Source organism: Camellia sinensis, chromosome 4 (assembly GCF_055761805.1).
Source record: "Camellia sinensis isolate YWXY chromosome 4, ASM5576180v1, whole genome shotgun sequence".
NCBI lineage: Eukaryota > Viridiplantae > Streptophyta > Magnoliopsida > Ericales > Theaceae > Camellia > Camellia sinensis.
This window is the reverse complement of record NC_138964.1, coordinates 194,114,102-194,139,644: the sequence shown is the minus strand read 5'-3', so window position 1 is coordinate 194,139,644 and position 25,543 is coordinate 194,114,102. Positions and strand designations below refer to the sequence as shown.

General features: G+C 33.6%; 1 protein-coding gene and 1 long non-coding RNA gene across 2 annotated transcripts; both read right to left on the bottom strand.

Moving 5' to 3' along the window:
* Positions 1-18,871: 18,871 nt before the first annotated feature.
* On the bottom strand, positions 18,872-19,736 carry LOC114307610 (uncharacterized). Its single transcript, XR_003645185.2, has 2 exons — positions 19,537-19,736; positions 18,872-19,056 (listed from the first exon to the last, which is right to left on the bottom strand). It is a non-coding gene; the product is annotated as an uncharacterized LOC114307610 (long non-coding RNA).
* Positions 19,737-21,640: 1,904 nt separating this feature from the next.
* On the bottom strand, positions 21,641-23,580 carry LOC114307637 (cyclin-dependent kinase inhibitor 7). Its single transcript, XM_028253041.2, has 4 exons — positions 22,950-23,580; positions 22,751-22,803; positions 22,358-22,537; positions 21,641-22,085 (listed from the first exon to the last, which is right to left on the bottom strand). Exons 1-4 carry the CDS (start codon positions 23,316-23,318, stop codon positions 22,016-22,018), a joined length of 672 nt encoding a protein of 223 aa, XP_028108842.2. The 5' UTR covers positions 23,319-23,580; the 3' UTR covers positions 21,641-22,015.
* Between the last annotated feature and the right edge of the window lie 1,963 nt (positions 23,581-25,543).

Here is a 25,543-nt window from a genome sequence, read left to right as displayed (position 1 = left end):
AATTGAACATAGCTTTACAACATTGTTACTCACAGAGCACTGGGCTACAGATAGGTTAACGAGCGTCCCCGGATGCCAACCCTACACAGTTACAGAACGAACACACACTAAGTTACACACTATGAAATCAATAACTTAGCCCCTTAACTTGACTTGGTGTGGTTCTATATCCTCATTAAGATGCCTTAAACTTGGCCTAGGAATGTCTAGGATGGAATGAGGATGCAAAAATGCACTTTAAAACATTTTTCAAAATTTGCTGAAACAGGGGTCCACGCTCGAGCGGACATGCAGACAAAGGAGCTCCGCTCAAGCGTGACTTCCTACGCTCAAGCGGACTGCAAACTTCATGAAAAGTACTAGATGCATGCAATTTGTGCTCGACAGACGCTCGATCTCCGCTTGAGCGTGAGACTCAGATCCTCGCTTGAGTGGACTGCAAAACATATGAACTTCTGGCCATATGCATTTCACGCTCGAGTGTGACTTCCTACGCTCGAGCGGAAGTGCATGTACTCAGAGTGCACGCTCGAGCGTGAAGTCCTACGCTCGAGCGTGGGTCCAAAATCTGGAATTTCCAGATTGAACCTCAAGCATGAAATTCAACTTTTAAAGCTTCAATTTCGATCCCCTTGGGCTAATTTTCTGCAAAACTCTTGGAAACTCATAGTATAACATGTTTTTGAAGATCATTTGTAAAATCAAGCCCAAAGGTAAGCCAATTGAACACAAAAATTAAGTGTAAGCACGAAGAACATTGCAAGATCATACATGCATGAGTTCTCATGAACTCTAGTGTTTTCAAAACAAGATCAAATGCAATGTTGAGCTCAAAATCATGATGAATTCATGGACCATAACAAAAATATGAACTTGCATGTGGAAATTCTCATGAAACAACTCCAAAATTCAAGAATATGCGCATGCATGCAAGGATTAACGCTCAATTCAACATTTTAAACCAATTCTTGACTTAGATCACTAATTTACCATGAACCATGCAAGAAACAATTTAACTACATAAACCAAAGGATGAATTCTCTACCTTAGGTCTTGAATTCCAAGTATTGAAGCTTCAATTACACAATCTATTTTCAATTTCTCCTAAGTTCTAAGCCAAACTTTGTTGAATCAATTCTTTTTTTCTAATTCTCTCTCTCTCTCTCTTACGTTTGGTCTAAAAGATGAAATGGATGGCATATTAAACATGAGTGAAGTAGAAAAAGAATGGTCTTAAATCAAGCCACTAAGTGGTAATTGTGTAAATATTGCAACTAATGTAATTTAACATTATTTAATCCAATTTAATCGTTCCAAATCAAATTTTCATTAAACCTACCATAAAATTACATAAATTCTAACTAGCATACAACACTAATCAATTTCAGATTCGGCCGCCGATAAGGCCTTCAATTTACATTTCGAAACTTAAAACATGAATAGATCGATCAAATGACAAACAGACAGAAATGCAAGTAAAGCAATATACTCTTGCAATCAATTCAGAATTTCAGTCAAATCAGTTACTTATCATTCTCAGTTACAGTTTAGCATTAATCAGAGGTGAGGGTTGTCACAATCAACCATACCCGCCAAAGTTTGACACTTTAAATGTTTGTCCCTCGACAAAGTCTTAGTCAACATATCCGAAATATTATCATCTGTGTGAACCTTTTCGAGTTGCAACAATTTCGAATCTAACATATCACGAATCTAATAGTATCTTACATCAATGTGTTTCTATCTCAAATGAAAAGTAAAATTTTTACACAAGTGAATAGCACTTTGACTATCACAATAAAACACATACTTTTCTTGCTTTAAACCCAACTATTGCAAAATTTTCTTCAACCATAACTCTTATTTGCAAGCTTCTGTAATAGCAATAAATTCAGCTTCGGTAGTTGAGAAAGCAACACATTTTTGTAATTTAGATTGCCATGCCACAGCTCTCCTTGTAAAAGTCATTAAATACCCCGAAGTAGATTTTCTAAAATCAATATCACCGGCCATGTCAGAATCTGTGAACCCATCAAGCATCGGCTTACTATCCCCAAAACACAAACACACTTTCGAAGTCCCTCGAAGATACCTTAGAATCCATTTTACTGCTGCCCAATGTTCTTTACCCGGATTAGAGAGAAAACGACTCACCACACCAACTGCGTGAGCAATATCTGGCCTTGTACAAACCATGGCGTATATCAAAGAACCAACCGCTAAAGCATAAGAAACTTTCAACATCTCTTCCTTATCTTTCTCACTTGTAGGACATTGATTCGAACTAAGCTTGAAGTGACCTTCAAGTGGACAACCAACCGGCTTTGCTTTATCTATGTTAAACCTCTTAAGAACTTTTTCAATGTAACTTTCTTAAGACAACCAAATTAGCCCCTCTTTGCGATCACGAACAATTTTCATATCAAGTATTTGCTTTGCCGGTCCCAAATCTTTCATAGCAAAAGATTTACTCAACTCTAACTTCAACTTGTTAATCATGGTAGAATCTTGACCCACAATTAACATGTCATCAACATAAAGCAAAAGAATAATAAATTTACCATTCGGAAAATTTTTCACAAACACACAATGGTCTGAAGTGGTTTTAGAAAAACCATTATTCATCATGAAAGAGTCAAATTTTTTGTACCATTGTCGTGGAGCTTGCTTGAGACCAAACAAATTTTTCTTCAATCTGCAAACAAATTTCTCTTTCCCTTTTTCCACAAAACCTTCCGGTTGCTCCATGTAAATTTCTTCTGCAAGGTCACCATGAAGAAATTCGGTCTTCACATCAAGTTGTTCAACTTCAAGGTTCATACTTGCAGCCATGCCAAGTACAACCCAAATAGAAGACATCTTCACAACTGGCGAAAAAATCTCATCAAAGTCAATACCTTTCTTTTGCCCAAAGCCTTCCACAACAAGGCGTGCCTTGTACCTCAGATTCTTGGCACCATTCTTCAATTTGAAGACTCACTTATTTTTTAAATTTTTCCTCCCCTTAGGCAACTTCACTAAATCATAGGTGTGATTTTCAAGTAAGGAATTCATCTTCTCTTCCATGGCCTTTTTCCAATCACCTTTCTTTGCATGCTCAATTGCTTCTTGGTAGCTCTTATGCTCCCCTTAATCGGAAATCAACACAAATTCATTGGGAGGATACTTTCTTAAAGGTTTTTGGTCCCTTGTAGATTTTCTCAACTCAAGTTGTGGTGGCGGTTCTTGAGTTGGATGTTCTTCCTCAATTTCTGGCTCAACTTCATTAGGATTAACATCATCCTCTACATCTTCAATGGGTGGCTGCACATCTCCCCCATTTTCATCATCAACTGAAGATGAAGGAGATGGATCCATGTCAATGAGATCACTAGTTTTTGGCTCCGGTTGATCACTTTTGCCAAAGTCTTCAATTATTTGGTCTTCAAGAAACACAACATCACGGTTTCGAATGACTTTCTTGTTGACCGGATCCCACAATCTATACCCGAATTTATCATGCCCATAGCCAAGAAAAATACATTGTCTTGACTTTACTATCAAGCTTGGACCTCTCATCCTTTGGAATGCGAACAAAAGCTCGGTAACCAAACACTCTCAAGTGCTCATAAGATATATTTTTACCAATCCAAACTCTTTCTAGAACATCACCATTCAAAGGATAAGAATGAGACAAATTGATCATGTCAACCGCTATCATCATTGCCTCACCCCAAAAGGATCTTGGTAATTTAGCTTGTGAAAGCAAACACCTTGTTCTTTCCACAATGGTGCGGTTCATCCTCTCGGCACTGCCATTTTGCTGAGGAGTCTTCTTAACTGTCTTTTGGTGCCGAATACCTTGGCTGCGACAATACTCATCAAATGGTCCAATGTATTCACCACCATTGTCTGATCGGATGCACTTCAATTTCTGCCATGTTTCTCTTTCAACCATGGCCTGAAAATGCTTAAATACTTCTAGAACTTGATCTTTAGTTTTTAGTAAAAAAGCCTAAACTTTCTTTGAATAATCATCAATGAAAGTAACAAAATAAAGTGCACCACTATGTGTTCTAACTTCTAAAGGACCACAAACATCCGAATGAATCAACTCCAAAATATTTTCTTTTCTAGAAGTAACATTTTTCTGAAAAGAAACTCTATGTTGTTTACCTGCCAAACAATGAACACAAGTTTTGAGATGTGTACCTTTCAAACCGGGTAGAAGCTCTTTCTTGAACAAAACTTGTAACCCCTTTTCACTCATATGCCCAAGTCGCTTGTACCACAATTCAGTAGAAGTATCATCTTCAAGTGCATTGACAACACTTTACAAATTTTTCCTTGCATCGAATAAAGTGTATGAGTCTTCTTGCACTTAGCCACCACCAAACAACCCTTTATGAGCTTCCGTATTCCATTACCAAATTTATTGTTAAAGCCTTCATCATCTAGCTTCCCGGTAGATATCAAATTGAGGCGAATGTCGGAAACATGCCTTGCATCTTTAAGCAACAACTTGCAGCCCAAATTTGTTTCCAAGCAAACATCACCCATGCCAATAATCTTGGACAAACCTTCATTACCTATTCGAATAGAACCATAGTCTCCTTTGGTGTAGGTAGTGAAGAAATCAACTCGAGAAGTCACATGAAAAGAAGCACCAGAATCAATCACACAATTTCTCTCTTGGCTCACAAAATTGATACAATCATCTTCACAAATGACCATGAGATCATCGTAGTAAAGTTATTGTGTCTTCTTGCTTCTTATCCACACTTTTGTCACGCCTTTTCTCCTTGTTCTTGAGCTTTCGGCATTCTCGCTTCATGTGCCCTTTCTCATGGCAATAATAGCACTCAATGTCTTTCATTGAAAAAGAATCATCTCTTGATTTGTCACGGCTTTGATCACGACCATGAGGAGTCTTATTCCTCCCCCTTGTTTTGCTTCGGCCTCTCACAACAAATGCTTCTGAATGAGAGGAACCCGCTGATTTTTTTTTTCTAGTTTCTTCATTCAAGCGGCTACTATTGACTTGGCTCATTGTGACAACTCCATCGGGCGCCGAATTACTGACGGTCATAACCAAAGTCTCCCAACTTTTGGGCAAAGAACTAAGTAGCATCAAAGCCTGTAACTCATTATCAAAAGCAATTTTCATAAAAGCAAGTTGGTTAACAATACTCTTTATTTTATTCAAATATTCTGGAATTGGGTTGCCATCTTTATATTTTAAATTAACCAACTTACGAAACAGAAAGACTTTATTTGTGGCTGATTTTCTATCATAAAGACTCTCTAATTTTTTCCATAAATCATGTGCCGAAGTTTCAGTAGCAACATGATGAAACACACTGACATTAATCCATTAACGGATAACACCAACGGCTTTTCGATTCAGCCTATTCCATTCATCATCTTTCATATCATCAGGTTTGCCACTATCTCCCTCAATAGGCCCATATAAATCTTTACAAAATAATAGGTCCTCCATTTTAGTTTTCCAAGTGACCCAATTGCTTCCATTGAAGTTAGACATATGACCCACATTCCCCTCCATTGATTTACACAAATAAATAGACCCAAATAAACTGTAAGCTCTGATACCAGTTGTTAGGGAAAATATGTAACGATTACAAACGAGACACAAATAGTCTCACAAACCACCCTTAGGTGAATTCCAAATAATCACAAATAAACAAGAGGAAAAACCTCACCATATAGATGAACAAAAGTTTCACCACAACTCTTTGAAGCATAACCAAATCAAGCACAAAGTTTGACCAAACTCAGCCACCAATGAAAATACACCCAGCACTAAGCTTGGGAACACACCAATTAATAATGGAGTAAAAACAATATCACGCAGCATGAACTCACCGAATAATACCCGAGCACTATCCCACCAAAGAGTAAATCACTGCTGCCGCTAATCTTCTTTTTCCGAAGGACTAAAACAATATATATATATATATATATATATGTGTGTGTGTGTGTGTGTATACCCCAACATATATGTGTATTACATTAGATAATAAATAAATCTGATAAACGAAGAGGGACTTTGATGTTTTCCATTCCATATATGTAATAGAAAATTTCCATTGCATGTCTAATGGTTATGAAATAAGAATATAAAATTATGATTAATTTAAATTAAAAAAAATCATTACACTCAGATAATGGAATGAAATTATTCTAACATTATGAATAGCAAAAACTAGCCGTGTGCAATTAATATACGGTCCACTTGTCTTTGCATTACCACCGCGGTTGATCTACCCTCTCTATTATGGTGGAATTCACTTTTATCACTTTGTCTTAAGGCAACTCCAGTGATTAGCTAAAATATGGGAAGTTAGGTAAAAAATGGTCTCAATCAAGTAACAAACTGTAGGTCTCGCCAAAGTATAACATTGTTGAACTGCATTAAATTTCGCATAAAATTTGATAATGTCAAATATGCCTAACTCATAATCTCCAATTGCTTTTTCACAATCTTTTATCACTTTTTTTCTGAGAATCTCCCCATCTCCCCCCAAAAAAATGTACATCAACAAAATTCAAAGAAATTTAGCCCAAATATATATATATATATATATGTATATATTTAAGCAATTGAGATAAGAAACAGAGCAAATTAATTTCACATAACAAAAAGGAGATCTTCACCAAACTTTGTACCATTGTTGCGATCTGGTTGAAAAAATGTGATTATGAGTTCTAATCTTGAGAGATGTGGTTGTGAGCTTCGATTGTGAGAGCTTTGAATTGCTAGGATGATATTTGTACCAGTGGAATAGGATTACTAACATTTAGGTCTCGTTTGGTAACCTTTAGTTTTAGCTAAAAAGTCAAAAAGTTAAAAAATCACTATAAATTGTCACATCACTCTTTATTTTTTGCACATCTTTTCGTAAAAAGTCAAAAATTACTAAAATAATTTATTCTTAAACAAGGCCTTAGTATTTTAGGATCTCAAATTATAATTTTGACATTGTCAAAATAAAGTGGAGATGCGCCTATCAACTACGAGTCTACGACAATGATACACGTATTTCCCTAGTCAATGGAGAAAGGGTGATCTTAAACCAAACAATGTATCTTAGTTATTTGATTGCAAATTTCATTAGTCGGATTACATAGACGATGGATATTTAATTAGAAAAAATTGATGAATTTTTAATATTGAGAGGGGGCTGGAGATCATAATTTCCAGTATGACAAAAAAAAAAAATTAATACATAATAAATAGATAACTAATTGTCATGACCCGAACCCGCCCCCGTGGGTTAAGGACACAACCGGCCAGTAATCATGGGATTACCTACGACCTCAAACCAAACCAAACGTATTTTAACAGAGTTAATGGGGGCCAAATGGAAGCAATTTGAAAAATTTTATCCATAGAGCTGTGCTTACATGTCACACCAAAACAAATCATACATATATACATTAATAACTCACAACAGAAATACAGTACCATAAAGTTTTGTACAGACAGGATCATCCAAAACTAAGTCAACCTGTGAAAACTATATACAGACATATACAAAGACTTCACCAACATGACAATATAGAACAAAATGACAAAAAGGCGAAGTCGAGTCTCGTGCGTGAGACACATGAGCTGACTCTCCAAAACCCAGTTGCTCCATACAGACTTCACTGGGGCTGGGTCTGGACCTCTCTTGGCTCACCTACAAACACATGAATGAGGGTGAGCGAAAGCCTAGTGAATAATATCAAATAAAGCAAATACATTGGAATATTATAAATCAGACGGCCTTGGGCCTATTTTATTCATGTCAAACTGGCCTTTGGCCATTTTCAAACTCAAACTAGCCCTTAGGCCTTTCAAACTTTCCATTCAAACTGGCCTTTAGGCCTTTCAAACTTTCATATCAAACTGGCCTTTAGGCCTTCCAAACTTTCATATCAAACTAGCCTTTAGGCCTTTCAAACTTTCATATCAAACTGACCTTTAGGCTTTTCAAACTTTCATATCAAACTGGCCTTTAGGCCTTCCAAACTTTCATATCAAACTGGCCTTTAGGCCTTTCAAACTTTGTCCACCATTCAAATTAATGAACTTTACAAAACTTACATAGAAGTAAGCAATTGGACAATAACATGTTTCAAATATTACTCACATTGATCGGCTTGTGGATTTGCTCTGGAGTTTGACCCTGCATATCACATAACACATATGGGTCACAAATAATTCAATCCGTTCTTTAATTCACATGTTCCTCTTTAGGCTTCATTCTTATCTCTTTAACTCAATTACAATGCTCAATGCATGCCTAAGAGTACTTAGAAGTGAAAGAGGACGGAAAACGAAACTCAGAATGCATTTTCAAAATTTCAGAAAACAAGGTCCCCGCTCGAGCGGACCCATGAGGTCTGCAAAAGTACTGGTTATGTCATTTTTACGCTCGAGCGTGGAACTTGGACGCTCGAGCGGAAGTCCATCCTACATAGCTCCCCGCTCGAGCGTGGACTTCACCGCTCGAGCGAACATCATGCCTGCAAAAATATACTGGGAGCACGGATTTCACGCTCGAGCGACGGTTTCCCTGCTCGAGCGGACATCGAAATTCTGGAAAATCCAGAACATGTTCTTAAACTTCAACTTCACATTCAAAGGCTCCAAACACATTATTTCAGCTCAAACTTCACATATTCATGTATTAACATGGTACAAACACTAAATTACAACATAATGGAGCTTAATTTCACAAAATAATCACATGCATGGCTCAAATTACACCAAACCCATTTTCATCATAACACATTCATATATTCAAAGCTCCTATCCTCATAGATTGTACATGCATGTGATGTATTATTCTCATTCTCAACTTAGATGACACAAATGGTGATCATAACATGAGCTTTAACCAAAACTCTACATGAATCATGTATTTCAAGCTCAAACATGCAAATTTAAAACAATTTCTTACATGCATGCACATATTGGCCCTCAATTCAACAAAACCAATTCAATTACATCAAGCTCAATCAAATTCATGTTCTTGACCATTATTCCAAATTGAATTCACAAAATTACAACTTAATATTCATGAATCCACTTACCTAAAGGCTCAATTCTTCACAAATTATGGTCAAATCTTGAATTGGTCTTCAAATTATCAAGTTTCAAAATCAAACTTACAATCTCCTACTCTCTCTCTCTCTCCCTAGCCGGCCTCTTCCTTTCTCCTTAGAGTGATTTTAGCCAAGATGAAATAAAAGAGAGGTATTGAGTGTATAATGCCTTTTACATAAATTCCCACTAGCCACAATTTAATAATAATAAATAATTGGGCACTAATTCACCAATTTAATCAACTTAATCTAGTCCGAATCAATTCCCAATTAAATTTCACCGTAGGCTAAATTACACTAATCACAATGGCGTAATCAATTTTGGTTTCGGTGGTCGATAGGGCCTTCAATTTAATTTCCAAAGCAGATAATCCTATGGTGAACAGATAGAAATTCAAAACCACATATTTTCACATGATGACACACAAAATCATATTAAACACATAATCATACTCATATTAAGGACCAATTAATATATTACGGAACAGGGGTATCACACTAATCCTATACTAATTTATGAAATTATTAATCCTTTCACTATTAATTTTGTTAATCAAAAAGAAATAAAAGTAGGTTGGACAAATTTTTTAAGATCAATTATAATGTGGATTGGGCTTAAGAAAAGTGTTTTAAGTCCGTCAAGCCTACAAATTAAAAAAAAAGAAAAAGATTAAAGACTAAAAAAATTAATTGAAATATAAAAATAAAAATAAAAACACTAAAACAACAAGTACAAAAAATAAAAAATTCAAAAACTAAAAAATATTTTTAAAAATTCAAAGCCAACATTGAAGTGCAATGCCAATCTATGGCAATTAGGGCGTTGAGATCCTCTAGAGTGATTTGGTGAAGTGATCCTCTAGGGTGATCCTTTATGGTGCGGCACTTGTCTCACTAATGAAGCCAATGGCTGAGATTAGTCCCTCACCAAAATGACGTCGTTTTGGTGACCCAAAAAAAAAATGAGTTTCCAACTTTTAGTAGTGCAAACACAGAGAGGAGGGGGTGAGGAAGAAGGAAGTGGAGGGTTTGATTTATGCTCACAAGGCTGGGCTCGAATTGTCTATATATTTGGATGTGATTTCCATTGGTGCTGCTGGTTCGAAATCGATTGATTTGTATTTGACTAGGATTTTGAATAGGGATTTTGAAGCTGGGTTTTTTGTGAAAGATTTGGGGATTTGTTTGAAGGAGTGTCAGAATATAGGCCTTGCTTTGCCTGGATTGAGATTAGCTCAACAACTTTATCTTTCTCTCAAGGCTTATAGGGAAGGTGATTTGGGCACCCAAGCACTCATTTTGGCTCTCGAGCTTCTCAACGATGTCTCGCTAATGAAGCTATTCTTTAAGAAGCTTCAAGGAACACACAGGTGGGTGTTTGTGTGATAGAACAAAAAGAAAGACAGAGGCTTCAAAATGTGTGTATATATATATATTTGGGAACAAGATTCAAAGAAAAATAAAATAAAATAAATTTCAAAATTATGTGTAGACTATCAATTGATTTTCCAATTTTGATGACTTTTTTCGATTGATCTTCTCTCTTCAATCCATATTTGTTGACGATTTGAGACTTTTTTTTTTCTTTTTCTTTTCTTATAGATTTTGAGTACGATTTGGTAATGGAACAATTCGACAATGGATGGAGGCGGAGGGGTGGGGGAAAGGATGGTTGGCCGGAGGAGGGTTGGGGAGCAACTGGCGACCGTCAGCAAGGGTAGGGGACTAGGTGGTCGCCTCCGCCGCCATCGACACCTTATTCTTCAAGGTTTTGTAGAGCTTAATCCCTATGTGAAGATCTTTGATTTGTATTTGTAGATCTTTGCTATGTAAAATTATCTTTGCTATGTGAAGATGATTTGTATTTGCAGATCTTTGCATATCTAAAATTATCTGCTCTCCATGATCTTCAGTGCTTTGATGGGGTGGCGGGCGATGCCGTGAAATTCTTCCTCAGCCCCTTCTCTTTTCTCTCTCTCTCTCTCTCTCGTGTTCGACCTGTAAAACCTAGATTTTTTTTTTGGGTCACCAAAACGATGTCGTTTTGGTGAGGGATTAATCTCACCCATTGGCTTCATTAATGGAACAGATGTCACGTCATAAAAGATCACTCTAGAGGATCACTTCACCAAATCACTCTAGTGGATCTCAACGCGACAACTAGGACCGTATAAAAACCTACCCGACCCGATCCATCTACCCACACCGACCACGATTTCCATATGATTCACATATAGGACAACTTCACATCCAATTCCAAAGACTTTTGTCAAGTCACCCCATATTACATTACATACATACATACATTTTTTCAAGATTCCTTTGTTTTCAGAGGTATAATGAAGAAATTGTTAGTGAGGAAATTAAAAAAAATTATATTTGTTTGATAACCAGTGAACTAGTAATAGTTCATGTTTGTTTTGAAAGATAGGAGTAGGATTAACCAAGTAAAATTTCACAAATACCCTTTACATTATTATCAAATTTGGGTTTATACCAACTAAAGAATAAATAAATTTTTACTCAATGTTATTCTTTTTTTTTTTAAATTTTTTTTTGAATATTAAAGAATCCAACTATCAATTTTTTAATGAATCCAACTATCAATAAATTTTTACTCAATGTTATTCTCTCTCTCTCTCTCTCTCTCTCTCTCTCTTTTGTTGTTGTTGAAAATATTAAAGAATCCAACTATCAATAAAATTTTATTCAATTATTTGTGTTTAATATTACATGAGCCATATTATAAGCGAACTAAGAAAAATTATATTTGTTTGTAATATATTTTAGCGAGAGTATTAACTATATGAAATATCATAAGCACCCTTTGGTGTTTTTGATATATTTTAATATTAAAAATTATATTTTTGTACTATATTATTTTATGTTGATATTTTTTTTGGTATAAATATATTATTATTCTATTTTATTTTAATATTAAATTAATTTTATAAAATGAGGGACAAAATAGTATTTTTACCCTCAATCCCATGGGATTAGGTATCAATACCACCTCTCTTAGGCCCCGTTTGTTTGGAGAGTTGGGGGAATTGGGATTGGTAGTGAGGTGGGACCCATTAACATTGTGTTTGTTTTGAGAGATGGGGAGGGGATTGATAGTGAGCTTCGGATTCGGATGGGCCTCCAAGACTTAGTATTAGAAAAATAGTTTGCCGGACTAGAAATTTTTTATTGTTATTTATTTTTTATTTTATTTTTTACATGTTGGGCATTTTTTTTTAACATTAATGTTTAATTTTTTATATTTTTTATCAAGTAAAAATCATTATTTTATTTGTTTTATTTTTTTCTGGAAATTTTTATTTATTTTTATTTTTTAATTTTTTTTTTACATATTGGGCATTTTTTTAAAACATTAATGTTTAATGTTTTTGTATTTTTTATTTGTTTTATTATTTTATATAAAAATAATTTAACAATCCCTACACTAACAATTATTATCAAAACAAATACAATTTTACTTAATCTTCTCACTATTAGTCCCCTCACTATAAATCCCCTCCATTCTATCTCTGAAAACACATTGAGCCATACGGGATTGCTAAGAAGCCTTTCATAGTCCCATGAGGCTCTTAATCTCATGGTCACTTTTCAAAACAAATACAACCTTTTGAATCCCACCTCACTACTCGTCTCAATTCCATCCTCCAACTCTAGAAACAAACCAGGCCTAAGGTCTATGGTGATTGGTTCAAGAAAATTGTAAATTATTAAAACTTTTTTTTCCCATTTTTTTAAAGATTCTTCAGGAATATTGATTGAATTGAGATTTGTCGGGTTGGGTTTTTAAAATTTGTTTTTTGATTTTTGATTTTTAAAAAAATTAAAGATTAATTTAACAAAAATATGAATTTTTAAACTTTAAAATATTATTTCCGCTTCAAAAAGATAAAATTATACGAAATAATAAATAGCTCTTTTATTTATTTATTTAAGGGGCCAATTGATAATAATTGCAGTCAAGGCGGTCATAAGAGTATTTAACTCTTTCTCATTATTATTATTATTATTATTATTATTATTATTATTATTATTTTGGAAATGTGCAAAATGTACCGTCGTCAAGTTAGAGGGGTGAGAATTGACGTGTATTATATAGCTTGTTTTAAGAAGTAAGTTAAAAGTTAATTTTTTAATTTTTTAAATTTTTTTTAAACAATATATGAAAAAATAGAAAGTTGATGTGCCTAAAAAGCCAGCAAACCAAAAAAATGACTTTTAGCATAATTGTCAAAACAGACTGAGTTGCCCTATCATGTAACACAGAGATGTTGTTCTAAAAATTTTAGGTGTACATAACTAAAATATAAAAAATATACGTGAATTATATTGTGTAATTGAGATTTATTTTAAATAACTCACACCACATTTAAGATGAATTTAAGTCACACAATACTCATAACCTTCGTTTGACATGTGAGTTTGAGAGTTTTTTTTGATTATTTTAGTAAAAAAAGGACAAAATAGGCTAAAAATTTAATAAGACAAAATGTCATATCCACACTATAATCATTTTATTTTTTCTATCACAAAAGTCAAAAAAGTAAAAAAAATTATCTCAAAAGAGACTTTTTAGCCCTAGACTAAAAAAATTAAAAAATCAATTCACATCCCAAATATACTTTCAATGTTTTAATTTTATGCACTTAATAATTTTAAACTTTTTAAATTATTAAATGTACAAAATTAAAACACGAAAAGTGTATAGAAAAAAAACTCAAATAACATATTTCTCAATTCAAGCAAGCTCCAATCAACTAGGACCGGCCTTGGTAGGGCTATCAAAGTGGTCACCTCGAGCTCCTCCTGAATTAAGGAGTACGAGACTAATTTTAGCTTCTAAAGCATTAAAAGACTAAAAAATAAGGATTTAATCAACGGAAATGGAGCTATTGCCGTGCCTTTAGCACATCAATAACTGTTGTGTCTTAATTAAAAGTGTATTATGAGTTTATTTTTATGATCTGAATCGTTTATTTTGTAGGATTCGTTGAGTACTTCATGCCTATCAAAAATCATGTTAACCAGATATCAATAACTACATGATCGAGTTACATTTATCATAAAAAAAATAAACAATAAGTTTTCTTTTCAGAAATAGCATAAAAAATATGTAATTTGATTATATAATTATTGATATCCGATTAATAAAATTTTTGGTAAGAATTAACGAATCTTTCAAAATAAACGATTCGAGTCATAAAAAAAAGCCCATAATAAACCTTCAATTGAGGCACAACAGTTATTGTTGTGCCTTTGACACAACTTAAGTTTACAATCTAAATTAAATGACCCTTATAATTTATGTAATCTTAATTAATAATTTTACATTTAAAAATGCGAAAAGAGTTAATATTTAATTGATAATTTATTTTAATTAATTCAATTTTTATTACTTTATATTCTATTTATTTATTAACTTTAAAGATTGAGAATTTTTTATTTTTGTGTAAACCGAATATTGTTAAATTATGAAACAATATCATATTTTTATCTTTTTGAGTTATTGTAATAATTATTTCACGTCTTGATCTATGTAAGTTAAATTTAATTATACAATTTTGGTGACTATATATGCAAGCAAAATTCTTGTGAATATCAATAAATAAAAAAATAATAATTATAAATACTTATAATTTTATACAACCTTATAAGGGAAATTTGTCAGAAAGTCTCATCCGGCTAAATTGTGTTCCGTTTGGTCTCACGAATTTTTTGTTTGATTGGCCAGTCCATGTTAGGAGGGATATCTTACTAATAATTCCTTTTTTGAATTTACTTTGTTATGTGGTGACGAATATGCCTCACATATATTGTGGGATGTATGTTTTATTTTGGGTATATATAATTCCACGTTTGGTTGGGGGGGGGAGGGGGTTGGAGGTGTAAAATCTTTTTGGAGGTGTATGTATAATCCATTTTAGGGTTTGTGTTTTGCAGCCAACATCTTCTGTGACAGTCCACCATTGTTGATTCTAACGTGAACACAAGCGGTTTTGCACAGGTATGTTCCACATTTGACCTGTGCAGACATTGTTCACGTTGTTCATATTCACGTTCACGTTGTGAATTGTTCATATTCACGTCATGGAATATAGTTCAATACCACTTTGACCTACCGAATACATGACCTGTGCAGACATTGTTCACGCTGTTCATGTTCACGTTCATGTTGCGGAATTGTTCATATTCACGTCGTGGAATATAGTTCAATACCACTTTGACCTACAGAACATATGACCTGTGCAGACATTGTTCACATTGTTCACGTTCACGTTCACGTCGCGGAATATAGTTCACTACCACTTTAACCTACCGAACATATGACTTGTGCAGACATTGTTCACGTTGTTCATGTCGCGGAATTATTCACGTTCACATCGCGGAATATAGTTCACTACCACTTTGACCTGCTGGATTCACAGTCCCCAACTCCGTTCGATCAACCGAACTAGGGTTCTTCATGCCACAGCACTCAACGACAAGTATAACCACACCAATTTTGATATGCACAAACCCTGGGCCAATTTTTCCTTCAATCTCTTCAGTCTATTTCGGGATTAGATTGATTTGAATTTGCAAACTGTGAGTGGGCAATCGTAACAAATGCTAGTGTTCACGTCGCCCCTACCACCGATTCGGTTTCCCAAATTGGGGATGATTTCTACTTCCAAAATAGTTAGTCGGGTCAAACCAATTCGGTGTGTATCGGGTCGGCACATTTGGACCTCCAGGTCACACACAATACCCGACTCACGCACCCACATCAAAAAAACACCCACAAACTATGTGGTCCAGTCCCACATAACTTAGTATTACAAATCCCATACAAAAACCCACTAGTACGCTTTTCATGAAAATGTAAATCACAAACACAATCATTTCCATAAACAAACATGCGCCCATATATTCAAATTAACACATCAATATAGGGATGGCAACGGGTCAGGGCGGGGTCGGGGATCACACTTCCCATCCCCGATCCCCGATGGCAAAATTTTTCCCGGTCCCGGCCCCGATCCCCGAAGGGAAACCTATCACCGTCCCCGTCTCCGCCTCCTAACGGGGATCGGTTTCCCCGACCCCGAAAATTCCTTGGAACAAAAAAAAAAAAAAAAGGCTCCAGTTGCAGATCTAATCTAACAGCACAATCACAACCAACTCAAAACCCTAAACAGAATCAAAATCAAAATCATCTCTTTATACCACAATCACAATCACAATATAACAACACAATCAGAAGTTGAAGTTGTAAAACACACAAATATATAGATATATACACACATGGACACACACACACACACACACACACACACACACACACACACACACAGAAAAACTAGATCTAGATTTGAAATGGTTCATGGAGGACTCCACCATGCTCGATCGATCTCGTTTTCCCTGGAGTAAATATGCAGCGGTGAGGATCTAGAGAGGGACGGCGGCAGGGGTAGCACGGTGGTCGTGGCGTCGAAGGAGGTGGTGGCGTCGAAGGAGGCAACGACGTCGGAAGAGGCGACGAGTTGACTTCAGATGTGGAAGAGAGTGTAGAGGGAAGAGAGTAGAGGAGAACTAGAGAGAGAGACGGTGGGTGTGGTGCGATGAGCGAGTGAAGAGATAAGAGAGAAAAGAGACAGTTTCAGATTCAGAGACGAGAGTGAGAGAGAATGAGAGAGAGAGAAAGCTGAGATAGATTGGAATGATAGATATAATATTAATATAACCTAAACACATAGATACATATAATATTAATATAACCAGATATAATATTAATATAACCTAAACACATATATATATACATACGGGGAAATTTCGGGAGAATTTCTGGGCGGAGTTGGGGCCGGAGTCGGGCCAGGCTTGGGAAATCAATCACCATCCCCGGCCTGAAAATAATCGAGGATTTAATTTTAAATACCATCTCCGTCCCCACGGGAGTATTTTTCGTGGAATAACCATTCTAATCGGGATCGGGGGGTCGGGTCTCCATCGGGCCAAGTTTAAATTACCATCCCTACATCAATGACAAAATAAACAGCCAGCCCTAAAGACTAAATAGTTCAAAAGAAATAACTTAAGACCACATGGGTTACAAGATGACAAATTAAAATTTACTAGTCAATTCCCTTATTTATAATTATATATAAATGATTCCAATTTTTTTTTGGGTGAATAAAATGATTCCAATTTAAAAATTCGGGTATGGCAACAAAACACGTGCCCTGATCACAACTAACCAACTAGAGGAGATTGCGAATCTCAGCGAACATGTGCTTTCTCTTTCATATCTCTCTCTTTCTGTTACTATTCTTTTCTCATTTTAAATTTTTGATAATTATTTTTATTAAAAATACTAATTTTTTTTTTAAATTATCAATTTTTTTTTACCCATTATTGATTTTATTTTACAGTACCTAATTAGTCTGAATAGAGAAAGTTCTCACCTACCTGCTTATGGTGGTGTTTGGCAAGGAAAAAAATAGCCTAGTTTAGACTAAAATTCACAAAAAAATAAAATAGGCTAAAATAGTTAATAAGACAAAATATCACATCAAACTCATAATCATTTCATTTTTCTCTCACAAACATCACATCCAACTACAAAAAAATCCAATCATCTTCCCAAACACAAAAATTTTAACCTACTAAAATAGCCAAAAACAAAAATAGTCTACTAAAATAGTAACTTCCCAAACGAAGCCTATGGTGGTGTTTGGGAAGCAAGTTCCCAAATTTTTTTCTCATTTTTTCCACTAAAAGACAAAAGTTTTGCAAAACCAAAAAAAACACATCCAAACAAAATATCACATCCAACCCCATAATCATTTCACTTTTTCTCTCACAAACATCACATCCAACCACATAAAAACCCAACTATCTTCCCAAACACCAAAAATTTTTTATCTCATAAAAACCTACATCTACTAAAATCTACATAAAAACTCACTTCCCAAACACCATCTATATATAGTGAGGAATAAGGGTGAGATTAGTATGTCTCATTTTTTATTTTATTTTTTTGTGAGGAATATAGGTTAGAATGCTCTATGATCAAAAAAATATATATGTCCTACGATGTTGTGCGAAGAGATGTTACAATATGTTTGTTAAAATGTGTTATATGACAAATAAAATAATAAAAATAAACTTTAATTTTGTATGTTAAGTGTTTTTAAATTTAAAGAGTGAATGTGTATTTTAATGAAAATATTAAAATGTGTTAAATAAGAGTAGAGCTTATTTGATTTTTTCCCTTTTTTTGCACAAGATATCGGTTAATATATTAGTATAGTTACATTACAATGCATTAAAATAATTAAACAATACAAATTTTATGGTCCCACCATGCATATGGGCCATTTTGGTTTACGAAAATTGAGCTATTGAAGGAGATACTAAGACTGATTGTATAATAAATTTGGGTGAAAATTTAGAAAAGAAAAGAAAAACACAAATATACTAATAAAAAATTCAAAAAAAAAAACGATGACCTGTTACAGTAATTTCTATAGACGTAAAAAAAATTGAAGAATATAAATAAATATGTTTTTATTTTTTATTTTTTATTCATGTTGAGTTACAAATCGACTACAAGATAATTTATTTATTAAAGTGAGATATCATGAGTTCATATGATTAAAAGTATCGATAATAGAATTAACATTAAAACAGTATTTTTCTCATTGAATAAAATCAACTAACTTTGTGACTTTTCATGTGACATCCCAATTTCTGGACAGTTAATAAATCAAATCAATTTCAAATTTAAAATTTCAATTAATTAATAATCTCAAAAAATATAAATTGTCTCCAAAATAATTATACAAATGTCTATAATTTATATAAATCTCCAAAAAAAAGATATATAGGGGTGGTCCCCAAATCTCTAACTTAATAAGTTCTTTAAATTCTTCAACTCCAATCACCAAATTTGCTCCATACCTGAAAAATAAATTAATTCGGAAAATATACAATACAACATGAATAACAAGACTCGGATAGAGAATAAATCAATAGGGATCTAATAATTTACAATATTGCAGAAATAATACGATTCAAATTGAGATATCAAGCAATTTACCAAATTGTATAAACAATTAAACTCACATACGATAATTTATCTAGGACCAAATATCCGATTCTACTTAGTACATGACCAGTGATCGGTCTCACCCACCTCACCCAAGCACAATCGCTTATTCGGGCATATTGGTGCAAGTTATTGCTATGGTCCACTCGATCTGTATATAGAGTATTTTCACGTCATTTAGCCAAACAAATCAACACTAATTACACAGAATAATTTTACAGAATTTAACGAATGACTAGAATAATAAAGAGGAGTACAAATTGAAGGTAATTAAAATAAAAACTCTTTGCAAAGAGATTTAGAGAAAACATGTTGTATATCACCCGAATTACCTTAAATCAATTTTCTCCGTTACCAACACTCTAATCCATCGATATTTCTCCATGGATCTCCAAAAACGGTACATCAAAATTCTAATGCATAAGGTACGTAAAGTTTGACAAAATCTATAACTCGTCTTCTCTCAATTATGCGGTGTATATAGGTGTGGTGTATGGGTATAGGTGGTGTATGAGTATGTTGTGTGTTCCAAAATGTGGAGGGGAATGGTTTGTTTATAGAGCTCAAAAGCTTCCTCCGTAATTTTTTTCAAAACTTCCTTAAGAATCTATCCAAGCTTCTTCAAGAATCCATTAAAGCTTCCTTAGTAATCCATCAAAGCTTCCTTAATAATATATCAAAACTTTCTCAATAATCTTTGTTCAAGGTGTACACAACACTTTTTGATTCTATAAGGGGTCCAAATTTATCTAAATTATGAGGGTTAGGGTTTAATTTTATGATTTGAAAATTTTGTATAAGTGTAGAATTCAATAAATCACCAAAATAGTATAATATAATCACCAATGCTTCTTATTAAAATATTAACACTTCAAAAATACAGGATTTAACAGTGCTTCCTCTTTCCCTTCTCTATGGGTTTAGGACTTAAAATCGATATTAATTATGGGAAATTAATTTATTTTATTATATTTTATTCAAATTTTATTTTACACTTTGACCTCCATGCTTCATAAATATAGAATGACAACCATTTAAATTTTTAAAAAACCAGATGAATGGACAACTTAAAATATAAAAACAAAAAAAAAAAGACTTCAAAAAAGGGACGAGTTTGTATAATTTGAAAATAATTAAAAGTTAATACTACTATCATCCCCTCTTGCCTTCCTTTAAATTCATCCTCACGCAAGAGACTAAAATAAATTTGAATAATGTAAGAGATCCAGAATTTTTTTTTTATTTTATAAAAATCATATAAATATTGTATAAATTTTTTAAAATCTTTAGCATTTGTGAATAAATTTTACTCTTAAAATAATAATAATAATAATTAGGCTCGAGTGCAAAGCCCAAGCCGCAAAGTAAAAAACAACTCCACCGACCCCCAACATTCCTTCCCTCAAGATGTGCGCTAACGGAAAATATTGGACCATCTCTGCGCTATACTTGTCACAGTGAAACCTAGCCTATATATAGCACATTTTGTCTTTAAAAAAATAATTCACAAATAAAATTTATGTATATAAAATTCGTTTATAATAATTTGATACTAGTATTTTGACCGGCACAAAGTATAATTATTATATTTTCTTCAAATAGTAAGAACACAAACATTTCATATGACGTTTATGTATAAAATTTTGTTTATACCGCAATACTTATATAAAAATTATTATTTATTTTTAGAGCAATGTTGGTGTTGGAGTATTGACATATTTATAAAAAAGCACGTATTTATATTTCAGAATTTTTGAATAATTATCTTGAAAGTAAATCATCTTCTAATAGTAAGTGAAAAATGGTGCAGGAATTGTGTGTTGTACTTTTTTTTTTTTTGATCCAAAGAAAATTCATTAAGGAAAGTTAAACGGCACTTATAAGAATTCAGTCAATTCAAAATTTACATCAAACAAAGAAAAGAATACAACAAAAAACACAAAAAAAAAAAAAAAAACTTAAAAAAATATTCAGATGTACATCTAGTGTGTTGTACTTGATGCTGGCTTATGCAAGGGAGTTGGGTAAACACCAAGGATCCTCTAGAGTGAAATTTCCCTAAAGTTTCTTAGAGTGCTCAACCACACAATGTAACACTCTAGAAAATTTTAGGGAAAAATCACTCTGGAATCCTTGCTCGTTGGGTAAAGGTTAAAAAGCTAACTCTCTATTCCAAATGCTCTGGGGATCGGGTTTCCAATTTTCAACATGCCTCCGTAGCTTCCACGGCATGCCCTCCCATATAATCCACATTACAAGTACACCCATTTTTTAATTTTAATTTTTTATTTTTGGTACTGAATAATGTAGTTGAAACAAAACACCAACAAATATATCCCTCAATTTTAGAAAAGCATACCCAATATTAAGCACTTGAAGAAGAAAAAAATAAATATAAAATTCACACTGTATATAATTAGGAACAAGATTAGCAACTAATCAACAAAAAGACGCTTTTTCACTGATAATCATAAAAATTGGAAGAAGATAATTAATTTGGGAAGAAAAAGCTGAAATAGCTGACTGTGATACACATCGTATTTGTACCAGTGAGAGAGAGAGAGAGAGAGAGAGAGAGAGAGAAGCAGACATGGAATTTAGAGCTAGAAACTAACTTTTTTTTTATTCATGGTTGGATCTTGCAGAAGCTTCTCCATATATATAATCCAATACCAGAACACACAGACAGAGAGCTTCTTCTTCTTCTTCTTCTTCTTCTTCTTCCACAAAGAGAGAGACAACTGTACATCAACTAGAGAACCAAAGTCCCAGAGAAACAGATTGAGAAGCCAATTGTGGTCTTCTTCTTCTTCATGGCTTTATCCGAACCCACTCGTAACGACCTTCCAAGGGCATGTCCTTCACAATGTCATAGTTATACCTGCAATAATGAATTTGGACTTGGATTTACAATTGTTGTTACAGACTTACAGTAGAAGGAGCTGAATTAGGGTTAACTTGATTAGCATGTTCAGTAAACAGGTATGAGTTATGTTAGGGACCAAATAAATTACCAAATTTTTTATTAAATTTCTCACATAGGCGTGTAACTCACACCATATGATTTGTGTAGCACATTATGTGAAAAGTTTAATAAAAAATTTGATAATTTATTTGGCGTCATATCATTTTCTAACAGGTATTGAGACTTACTTCTCTGTAAATTGTTTCTGGAGGCTCTTTTCAGCAGCTACGAAGAATTCTTCAATTTCGGTTTCTGAAGGCATTTTGTCGGCCGTCAATCTGCGGCCAGAATTTGCTTCCGACAGCCTCGCCGATGACTCCAGCTCCCCTGATTCTGCCTGAAGCTGGCTCGACGGTGCCATCTCTCTCCTGGAAGTGTTTGAGGACCGAAGGAGACGTAAATTGGGAGATATATAGAGGAGAGAGAGAGAGAGAGAGAGAGAGAGGCAGTGAGAATGAGAGCTGAAGAGAAGGAATTTAATGGCCGAACGTTTTGGATCACTCCTTTTGAATTTCGAATTGAAGTGACTAGAAGAAGAGAATCGCATTAATATGGAAAATTTAATAAACTATGTGAAATACCTTTCTCTGCAGTTGAATTCACACGTCGATGTTTCCAATTGAACACTGTTCTCCTGCAAAAACAAATTGAAATTCAAAAAAAAAACAAAAATAAAAAAAAATAAAAAGCAATTAAGGCACGGAAACCGAAGATTCATTCCAGAGAATGATATTGATTCATGAATCAACTTGAATTCTGAGTCTGTGACTTCTCGAATACCTCCAGATCTACGATTTTCAAGCTCTCCTTCGCGAACTCGCTCGATGCATTACTCGAGCAACAAGAAGCCGGAACACGATCGGAGATAGGGCTCGAGCAACGGCCATTCGAAACCGTCCGTCGTCCAGAACGTTCCATATCAGCCGGCGTAACCACCAATCGCCGGCGGCTTCTCAGCTGAATTAACGACGAAGAGAACTTCAATTCTCCACGGCCGGCGCCGCCGACGACGTTCCTCCTCTTGGCAGTGCCGGACCTCGGTTCGGCGTCCATAGCCAAAGCTCTAGCTCTGGTCCTCACACCGACATACGCAACCTCCATTACTTGAATCTCTCCAATTCCCTTACTCTTCCTCATGTACTTCCCCATCAATCTCTCTCTACTCCATCTCCAACTCTTCAATAACTAACCTCACACTTTCTCTCTCTAGACAAGCGTGAATTCTTCCATGGAAGCAGCACTGAGAGCTTCTTCTTCTTCTTCGTCAGTTTAAGAGAGAGAGAGAAGAAAAGATGGTGATGGTGATGGTGATGGTGATGGTGATGGTGATGACGATGCGGATGGCAGGGATTCCATCTAACGGTTCGGATTTGGTTTTTATTGGCTGAGTTGAGTTGGTACGTGTGGTCGTAATAAGTCCGTTTGAAGTGACGGGGGTGTAGGGTGGCCGTAACGGAAATTTTGACGGCGCCGTTACGGAGATCTGGAGGTTCTATGCGGAGTGTTTGGCGAATCAGTGGGCGACACGTGTAGTTTTGCACGTTAGTTGTTTTGTTTTATCCGAACCAATAATTATTGGTTGATTACAGGACCTAACGCCTCGTTTGCGAAGTGCGTTGATTTTTTAGTTATTTTAGTTTGAGTTAAAAAATTTGGTTTAAAAAAGATTTTTTGATTTTTTTTGTAAGAGAAGAATATAATGATTATAAATTGGATGTTTTGTTTTATTTTTTGTGATTAAAATAACTTATTTTATCTTTTTGTAATTAAAATAGTCAAAAAAAACTTGAAAACCAACTTGCCAAACGTAGCTTAACAGTATTGTAATTAGTAAGAAATAAAAGGCAAAAAAATTATAATTTTATATTAGGTATTTAAAAAATAAAACAAATATAATATATTATAATTGGTGAAAAATAATTTACACACGTTTCAACAACACCAAATAATTTTTCAATCAGAACTAGAATTGGGTTATGATCGCGCGTAATATTCGAAATCCGTTTGGTGCCGAACTAGTCTCAAGCGCGATAGTTGTGTATTATCGAAATTACTTGCTTGTCCTGGATAGTTCCTTACAACTACCATAATGCCATTCAACTTATTTAGTTCCTATTTTCGGAATTCATTTTCTAAAAAATTAAAATTTTTTGTTTATCGTATTTTTTTTTAAATTTCTACTGGATTTTTTAGTATTCTAAGGAATTTTGAAAATTTTTAGATACACCTAACATAAATACATATAAAAAGTATAATATTTGTAAAAAAAATCTTTAGAAAATTCACTAAATATCAAATATATATATATATATATATATAAAAGAGAATTCAACACATTTTTTTTTGTATTCTTGTATATTTATTAATTTTTTAAAATATTTTTTTCTAAATATTTTACTTTTTAGATACATTTAAGTAAGATGAATTTAAAAAAGTAAAAAAATTGTTTAAAATTTTACAATATTCACTAAAGCAAAAAAAGACGAAAAATAAAAAATTGAATTTTCAAAAACTTGAATTTAGAAAATTAAAACCAAACACCCTAATTCTTGTTGTAGTTTCAAATCAATTATGTTACCATAATCGTGTTTGTATATTCATAATTTTTTTTCATGTTATTATTGTATTAATTTAAAGGATTCATTGTTCATGTGTGTTAACAACACAATAGTTACATATGAAATGATAAATGTTTGAAAAATTTATAAAGAAGTCTTTAAAATTTGATTTCGATAACAAATCAAAATTTAAAATTTTAATTAATTCAATTTAAATATCATTCATTTGTATTGATCATGTATAGCATAACTAATAGAGAAAGCACAATATAAATAATTTAACCACTTTTTTTTTTTTCCTTTTTTTACCGTTGACAATTACCTTTTACCAGTATCATCGTCTATTCATTCTTTTTTTTCCATCCAGCATTACTCCTCCCCTTTCCCTAACTGATTGCCACTCTTCTCCTTCTTTCCACAGTCCATATAGACACTGCCATCAGTAAAAAAATATCTAAATTGTTCATGTAATTAATAGATGGTTAAGATTGATATTATTTTAAAAGGTAAAGTTTTAAATTGAAACAATTAAAATATTAGAGTTTGATTTGTTATCCGTGTCAAAAATAATTATATTTTTTCAATATTTATTTTACAATTTTTTCTAAATATTTTATGATATGCAAATATAATTATTGTAACATTATTAATTATGATTCATATAAATGCTATATCCAACTTTGAGGGGAGAGATTGTATTTTAATATTTTAAATTATTTTACCATGGGGAAATTAGCTTTTCCATAGGTTCACCTACTGTGTAAATTATTGATTGTGGAATTGTAACACTTGGAACTTGGAGTGGTCTCTTTACCA